Source organism: Etheostoma spectabile, chromosome 3 (genome assembly GCF_008692095.1).
Source record: "Etheostoma spectabile isolate EspeVRDwgs_2016 chromosome 3, UIUC_Espe_1.0, whole genome shotgun sequence".
NCBI classification, from domain to species: Eukaryota; Metazoa; Chordata; class Actinopteri; order Perciformes; family Percidae; genus Etheostoma; species Etheostoma spectabile.
This window is the reverse complement of record NC_045735.1, coordinates 616035-625111: the sequence shown is the minus strand read 5'-3', so window position 1 is coordinate 625111 and position 9077 is coordinate 616035. Positions and strand designations below refer to the sequence as shown.

At 39.3% G+C, this 9077-nt stretch overlaps 1 protein-coding gene across 1 annotated transcript in view; it reads left to right on the top strand.

The window, feature by feature from the left end:
* Nucleotides 1-9077, top strand: part of slc8a2b (solute carrier family 8 member 2b) — a 227318-nt gene that overhangs the window by 192064 nt on the left and 26177 nt on the right. The window contains 4 exon segments of the mRNA XM_032504578.1: nt 869-919; nt 921-991; nt 2485-2681; nt 3672-3802. Coding sequence (XP_032360469.1) covers nt 869-919; nt 921-991; nt 2485-2681; nt 3672-3802 — 450 coding nt within the window.

The window sequence follows — 9077 nt, the reverse complement described above, 5'->3', positions numbered from 1 at the left end:
ATGATCTAGTCCCATTAAATGAATTGAAGGCCATGTTTAAATGTCGTGTAATTCAAAAATGCAGCTGCCACATGTGACCTGTTCCTCTCCTCCATGTGTGATTGTGACTCTGCTGTATTTCGGTTTATATTGTAACTGGTGTGCCGTCTTGGCCAGGTCTCCCTCGAAAAAGAGATTTCAATCTCAAGGGACTTCCTGGTTAAATGAAGGTTAAATAAAAAAAAATAAAAAAAAAATAAAAAAAGTGAAAATAGGTCAAATGAGGTTGACAGAAGTCCAGGAAAAAACAGACACAAAAGGAGACAACGAGGAGGACAGAATGAGAGAAAGGACATAAAACAGCAAGATAAGCAGCTTTTGTGTTTATAGATTGGCTGAGTCGTGATCAAAATACCCTTTATAAAGCAAAAACTTTCTGTTTTTTTTTTTGATTGACCATCTGCAAAATATCTGAATTTATAGTCTTGACTTTGAGTTTTTTGAATGCGGATCAACCTTCTTGTGGTGCAGCAGAAATGTTCTGTCTTTCATCCAGTTGGCGGTCTGCATCTCAACATTGTGGGAATGTTTTCAACAGTTTACAAAGTGGCAGTGTTAAACACATAAAACCAAGCCATCGTTCAACAGGAGTTAAAACATGAACATGATTAGAGGTAATTAGCTGATAGGAAGTGCCCTTTAAAAGTTCTATTGTTGTAGGAAGTTGTTGTTGAGCTGCAAGCTAAAGCATAAATTCCTCCAATCTTTCTCCGAGCTTTGGAGACGGAAAGTTCTGCAGTCAGTGTTTGTATGAACGGCCGTGCGTGCAGTCAGCGAGGGCCTTTTAGATAGTTCCTCATCGTAGTGTGTCCCTTGTTTTCTCCTCCAGGTGATTCGTATCATAAAGGCTGAAGCAGAATATCCCGACAAAGCGCTGGACCCAGCTGGTGGAGCTGGCCAACTACTACGCCCTGCGCGCACCAACAGAAAACAGAGCCTTCTACCGCATACAGTACACACACACACACACACACGCACACACACCACACACCGACCACACACCACCAGTACACATACAGACACACACACCACACACACACACACACACACACTCACACAGACACAGACACAACACACACCTTTCACACAGACACAAACTCACACAGACACAACAAACACCCACACAGAGACACACACACACACACATGCACGCACACACACACACACCCACACACAACACCAGCACACCACCCACAACAACACACAACACACCACACACACACACACACACACAACACCACACACCACAACACACACACATCACTCACCACAGACACACACACTCACACACACACACACAGACACACACACACACAGACACAAGACACACACATACAGACATACACACACACACGACCCACAAACAACACACACACACACAGACACACCACACCAACACACACACTCACGATCACCACAACACAGACACACACACATGTCACACAGACAACATCACTACACCACACACGGCCGCCACATCACCAATCCCGACACACAGACCACACAGACACACCACACACACAACACAACACACAAACACCAACACCCTCACTCACTCACTCACTCACACAGACACACACACACACACACACACGACACACCCACACCACACACACACGCACGGGCGCGCTATTCATGAATAGTCCCTGTCGTAAACACGCAAGGTTTTCAGGTCCTACATTAGCACATAAAGTAGTTCAAGGACTTCATTTTCTTCTCATGCATCTTTTTACTTCTGCTCCACTACATCTCAACAGAAATATTGGGCTTTTTACTTCTCTACATCTATCTGACAGCTCGAGTTTCCTTAGAAATTAAGAGTGAAACTAAAGCCTATTTATAATGGTTTGTTATAAATTGAACTACTCAACACCTGCAACAATAAGTCAATAAATCAACTAGTTGATCGGCTGCTTTTCCTTTTAATAATGTTATTGTATTAGTAATAATATTGAGGTTTGGACTGTCGGTTGGACAAAATAAACATTGAGAAGGTGTCACTTTCAATATTTTTTCTAACCAATCAATCATTCAATCAATCAATCAATTGATTAATGAAAAAAAAAAAATCAGATAATCAGCAGATTAATTCAAAGTGAAAATAATTAGTAGAGCTTCAATTTAACAACAATATAATGCTGTTTTTTACCTTAATGCATGAGTTATAATAGTCAAATTATATAATTTATAATATAATATAACAGTCACAGGGGAAATGATTATTCTTTTGATGCTTTGAGTACATTTCCCTGATTATACTTACATACTTTTACTAAACTTTGCCATGTGTATTGGGACTTGATGATCTGAATACTTCCTTCACAACTGTTGACACATTACATTTAAGACCACCCTGTCCTTTCCTGGATTTATACATTTTGAAGAGGGAAAGGTTTCCTTTAAGACCTCCACCTGTCTGTCTGTCTGTCTGTCTGTCTCCATCAAGGCGACTCGTATGATGATCGGAGCCGGAAACGTCCTGAAGAAGCACGCGGCCGACAACGCTCGCCGCACGGCCGTGACCGACGAGGAAGCCCCAGAAGAAGAAGACCTGGGGATATGCAGCCGCATCTCGTTTGAAAGTGCCCACAGTCAGTGCATGGAGAACTGCGGCTTTGTGACACTGGCTGTAGTCTGCCAAGGTAGTGAGATAAATAAGCTTACAATGATCAGTTAAAGTTCAGAATCAGAATCAGAATCAGCTTTATTCGCCAGGTATGACATACAAGTATACATACGAGGAATGTGACTTAGGTTGGAGCAAGCCTCCGGGCGGCAGCTATGGAACAGCGCCACCACACGCTTATCTCGAAAAGAAACAATGCAGACAGCAACATGGTAATACAACATCACAACATAATGCACAAGACAACACACAGGTCATGTGGACACATGAAGGAATTTTTTTAGAGGGTGGGAGAAACACAAAATCGAGGCAGACAGACGGATAAGGGTGCGGGATAAGGGGGGGAGTGTATGGTGTGTGTGTGTGAGATAATGAGTTGTGTGTGCGAATGTTTGAGTGTCAGACTGACTATGTCGATAAAAGTTAACTTGCTTCTCAGGATTTCCACACATTCACTTTGGATCAGAGCAGAGATTTGTCAGGGTGTAAAAATCTAACAGGTTACAAATTACATCCTCAATTGTCCCTATGCAGCAATCTCTTCACATACAGGGAGGAAAATAAGTATTTGAACACCCTGCTGTTTTGCAAGTTCTCCACTTAGAAATCATGGAGGGTCTGAAATTGTCACCGTAGGTGCACGTCCACTGTGAGAGACGTAATCTAAAAAGAAAAAAATGGCTACTGTACCAAATGTTAACATTGATTTTCTCAGGTGTTCAAATACTTATTTGCAACTGTATCATACAAATAAATAGTTTTAAAAAATCATACATTATGATTTCTGGATTTTTCTTTTAGATTATGTCTCTCAAGGTGGACATGCACCTACGGTGACAATGTCAGACCCTCCATGATTTCTAAGTGGGAGAACTTGCAAAACCGCAGGGTGTTCAAATACTTACTTTCCTCACTGTAACTGAACTGTAAAAGGTACATCTTATATAGGTTTTCATACACTGTCAGATGCATTTAAATTGTTATCTGTTTTATTCCTGGTGTCTAGGGGGTCTGGGAGAGAACACCTTCTACGTGGACTACAGGACGGAGGACGGTTCAGCCAACGCCGGGTCGGATTACGAGTACTGCGAAGGAACGCTGGTGTTCAAACCTGGAGAGACTCGCAGAGATATTAAGGTAAGTCAAAGGCAGAGGGAGGAGAGATTTAATGGAGAAGAGCATTTAAAAACTGGGCCCTAAAACCACCACAAATCACCTAAAGGACGTCATTTAGATTACATTAGATTAGATTAGATTTAACTTTATTGTCATTACACAGGTACAAGGCAACGAAATGCAGTTTGGGTCTAACCAGATGTGCTATAGCAGCAGGTGCAGGATATACACTGGTTCCATAAGTACAGGACATGGATATATACTGAATAAATATAGAAATTATTACTATTATAAACAGAATTTTACAGATAGATTTGTCCTATGAAAATAATATATAGATAACAAGTATTGTGAACAAGATTTACAGCTGGATATGTACTGAATATATATACAGATGGCTATTAATATAAACAGAATTTTTACAGATAGATATATATATAATAAATTAGGCTTAAATGAGCAGTATAACAATGGATTTAAAGGTGGTACAAATAAAGTTTGGGCAGAAACTGTCCAAATTAAAGTGCAGTGGAAAGTAATTACATGTTACAGTTAAAATACGGTATTGCAGATGTATATGTAAACAATTGGTACAGGGAATAAACAGTCAGCAGTGCAAATTGAAATACCAGTCAAGGTAAGTAGCTTATTTGCTTATTAGACTGCTTTCAGACATGGTTGAGGTGCTCGGACGTAGCGATGTAACGTCCGCAACCAATCGGAAAGCTCGTTAACAGCTCTTTGGTACGAACAAAGGGAACTGAGTTATGTTTGGTGAGAGCTGTTATTTTCATCATTGTGCCCAAATTTCACCGCCTGCCCCAGATCCGCTCCCCATTATGTAAACTTTTCACAGATATGGTAAATTTAAGGTAGTGAATTCCCTGAAAAGCAATTCAATGGTTACAATGCAGATCATTGACTTTACGCATTAAGTTTTTTGTAAGCGTGAATGAATGTATCGGTAAAAACAATCGATAAAGTTATTTGTGGTGTTCCCCAGGGTTAATTTGTAGGTCCTACGCTTTTTTAGCCTTTACTTGCTGCACAAGATACATTTTTATAGTTCTGCTGATGACACACAGCTTTACTGTCAGGCTGCCATTGTAAATAAGAACCTGTTCTTAATGACTTGTCTGGAAAGATAAAGGTAAAATAAATAAATATTTTACTGCCATGGTCTAAAATCATCTGACCAAAGGACTGCGGTTGAAAATTAGCCGACTGGCTAACATTGGCACATTTACAGAAATGTTGATTAATTTTTTTAGTCCTTTTATAAATAAAAATACAAATACATTGCCATGTCCCCTGATGACTCAGGGCCAACAAATACTCTTTTTAACTGCACTTCAGATATCAAGTTATAGATGACTATTAGATTGTTTTTCACAGCTCAACCGGTACAAAGCTAAAGTATTGGTTATTGGTACTGATGCTCAAAGAGACAAGCACAATAGAAAATGCAAACACCGACATTAAAAACTGTTAACAAGTTGAAATCAAGGAGTTATCTTGGATTCTGACCTTAGTTTTTAACCTCACATCAGAAACATACTAATAATGCATTTTATCATCTAGAACATTGCCAGAGGGCAAATGTTTCACTCCCAAGCCAATACAAGGATATTGATTAAGACAGGATTAATTGTTGTAATGCTTTGCTTTACGGTTTCCTTAAAAAGAATACAGCTCAATTACAATCACCGCAAAACTCGGCTGCACATGTGTTGACCCGGACCATAAAGACAGCCCACGTTACACCACTGCACTCGCTACCTGTTTGCTTCAGAATTGATTCTTAAGGTCCTTATATTGGCTCAAAAAGCTTTTAATGGTCTTGGTCCTATCTATTTATTATCAGATTTGCTTTTTAGGCATGTTCAGATCTGCATCTTCTGTTAGTGGCCTTTTAAATATCCCTAAAGTCAAAACAGAAAATTAGACATCCTTTTCTTACTATGGCCCATGACTCTGGGACAGGTTTCCCGAGGACCTGAAGGCAGCAAAGAGAGTTGATACTTTTAAAAGCAACCCAAGACCTACTTGTAGTCTGGCTTTTAAATTGAGCTTTATTTATATATTTATCCATCAATGCACAGTATATGCAGTGAATGTTGGTATTTACCAAGTTAGAGTTTTAGAGTTTTGAATATCCATTAACCAGAAGGTCGGGGGTTCGATCCTTGGCCCCTGCAGTCTACATGTTGAAGTGTTCTTGAGCGAGATATTGAACTGTGTGAATATTATCCCTCACTCCTAATGAGCAGCTCACACCTCTGCCTTCAGTGTGTGTGTGTGTGTGTGTGTGTGTGTGTGTGTGTGTGTGTGTGTGTGTGTGTGTGTGTGTGTGTGTGTGTGTGTGTGTGAATGTTGGCTGGTGTTGTAAAACACTTTGACTGGTCGTAAGACTAGAAAAGCGCCATATATAATCAGCCCATTTACCACTGTGTCATCGTTTTGAGTATAATCTGAAAAGAAGGTACAACATTAAATGGTCATTGCAAGTGAGCCGCTTCGTTTTTTTCTGCAATCTGAATTTAAGAAATCTACAATGTACCTTTTTAAAAAGCGCACTATGCTGAGTGAATGAAGAGCGTATAGCGTGACTGCACGAGGTAAAGACGCAGTAAGATGGTTAATCTCCCCTCCCATAAGATATGCGAGAGCTGGGTGAGAGCAGAGTGATGCAGGAGCCTGAGGAGGTACATAACAGAAGCATGGGGAGGGCTGAGCATTAACATAACACACACTGAAATTGGCTCATCTTCCATGAGTAAATGGATGGACAAAAGCTTAGTGAGTCCATTACAAAGGTCAATGTCATCTATTTCCCAAAGCATACCGGTGGATTTCATCGATCACAGTGCCAGAAATGAGCAGCTGGGAAACCAATTAAACTTGAATGTCTCTGTCAGTTCCACTGAGGGACTCTGTTCTCCGCTGATTAAACAAACGAGATTGGGTTGGCAGAGCCGATCAAAGGTCTTGTTATCAGCACTCTGTTGGAACAATGTTTAAATATGGGTGGTGATGGTGCAGATTCCCACTGCAGTACATCAGCCAACGTGTCCCTGAGCAAGACTCTTAACCCACACTTGCTCCAGAGCTTAAATAAAGCATCAGCTAAAAATAATAATGTAATAATATCTACAGTATGTTCTTTTGAGTTGCAGAATTAATCTGATTTGCAACTCAGTGACGTAATAGAAGTGCAGCAAGATTACAGCAGTGCTGCCAGTTATTCAAGTCTAAAAATATTGATTCAAATGTCAGATTGTACATCTGTGTGAATGTCTATCATTGCACTGTTCATATGACAAAAATACAGTTAATCTTTCTTAGTTCACTGTTCTCCTAAAAAATGTAAATGTCAGAGTACGTTCGGGAAAGCAGCTGAGAAATAAATTAATTAATTAATTAATAGAATTGAAATCCATTGAATAAATTATTTTACAAAAGAAGCAATAAAATAACAATTTGTTATGCAACCCTCATGTCGTCCTCGGGTCAAATTGACCCGTTTTCCTATACCAATGTTCCTTTTAACTACCCAAAATAACATGGTGGATTCCACACAACGCTCTTTGGCAAGTACACATCTCTACTTTACACAACTCCGGGGTGTCCTATTCAATTTTGTAGAATTAGTAAAAAAAAGTATTAGTATTAAGTATAAATAGTATTGAGTAAAAGTTGACATATTCCAGTCCATCAACATCCATTCCTTTAATTGTAGTCTAAATAATTCCTAATTTCTGCTTTTCTAACTCAAACATTGGGTATAATTTCCTAACAATTAGGTTTATTGACAATAAATTTCAGAAACAACTGTTAAACTAAAGTTAATAAGTTGGTGTTACGTAGGGTTAAAAACGTCAAAAAAAAGTGACAAACATTCAAAAAAGCATCAACACTTTTTTTTTTTTTTTTTAAAGGACAAAAATGTAGGAAAAAGTTAAAAACATCGATAAAAAGCGTCAACAAAAGGGTTGATCTGATCTGTTTGTCACTGAGCGCCTCCACTGGAGCAGTTGGGTTAATTAACCCTCGTGTCGTCTTCCCGTTAACCATGAACTTGTCCTTCCAGGTCAAAATTGAAAATTAATAAAACAAATTGTGTATTTCCAATAGTTTTTGTCGCTTTTTCTGATTTATTTGTCACTTTTTCCAGTTTTTGGCGCTTTAAAAAAAAAAATTCCTGGTCAACAAACCTCATTTATATCAAATTATACATAAGTTTTTACTTAAAAACGCAGAAATCATGAATTATTTTGACTAATAGTTCAGATCAGAGGATGTTGAGTGGATCACAGATGGGTAGATGTCAACGTTCAGTCCGGATACTGTTTTGAAACCATTAAAAAAAAAAAAAAACTTCAAAGGCTGTAAGATTAACCCTTGTGTTGTCTTTCCGTCAACCATGAAAAAAAGTTATTTGTTTTTCTGACATTTTTTGTCACTTTTTCAATGTTGTGGGTACTTTTTTTGATGTTTTTTTCCAAAGTTATTTCATATTTCTAATGTTGACATTTTCCGCTTATTTCGAAGGGCCATTTTTTTGCGATGAAATAAACTGAAAATGGGTCAAATATGACCCGAGGACAACGCGAGGGTTAAATAAAACACCCCAAAAATTCAGGGGAAAGTAATCACTAATTTTACCTGAAGAATGTGGAATCATCCATGTTATTTTTGGGGAAATTTGGTTGAAAGAAATCCATATATTCTGATATAAAACACTTTGAAACTTGTCAATTTGACCCAAAGACGACACAAGGGTGAAGGGCCTCAGTGGTGGTGATGAGGGGGGCAATCGCTGCTTTTCCCTTTCCCCACCCAGGTTTATCCTGATGGTCCGGGGCATTGAATCAACAGTCACTAGCTTGCTTCTCTAACCTTTAGGCCACCACTGCCCCATGTTGCGTTGCCTCCAGAACACCGGGATGTCTGAACCCGTGGCAGGACGTGGTCTGGCTCATCAGATTACAGCGCCACCCTAATCCGATTGGGGAGCTGCTCCACCTGTCCGTTAAAGCGCAACAGATTGGAACAGTTTCACGTAGCAGAGAGATGTAACCGGAGCCTCTGTTGCTGAGGGAGATGCTCTCAGCCCTGCCTCCGCTTAGTATTCAGCACACAAGCATCCAGACCAGGATGGATGTCAATTCACTTTAAATTCATAAAAATGAAACTGCATTTCAAATAATAATCGCCTGGGAAGACTGGGATCTTTTTTTTCTGGTAACTTCTTTTTGAGAAAACATTTAATATCAGCTCCTGTGAAATTCCCCCC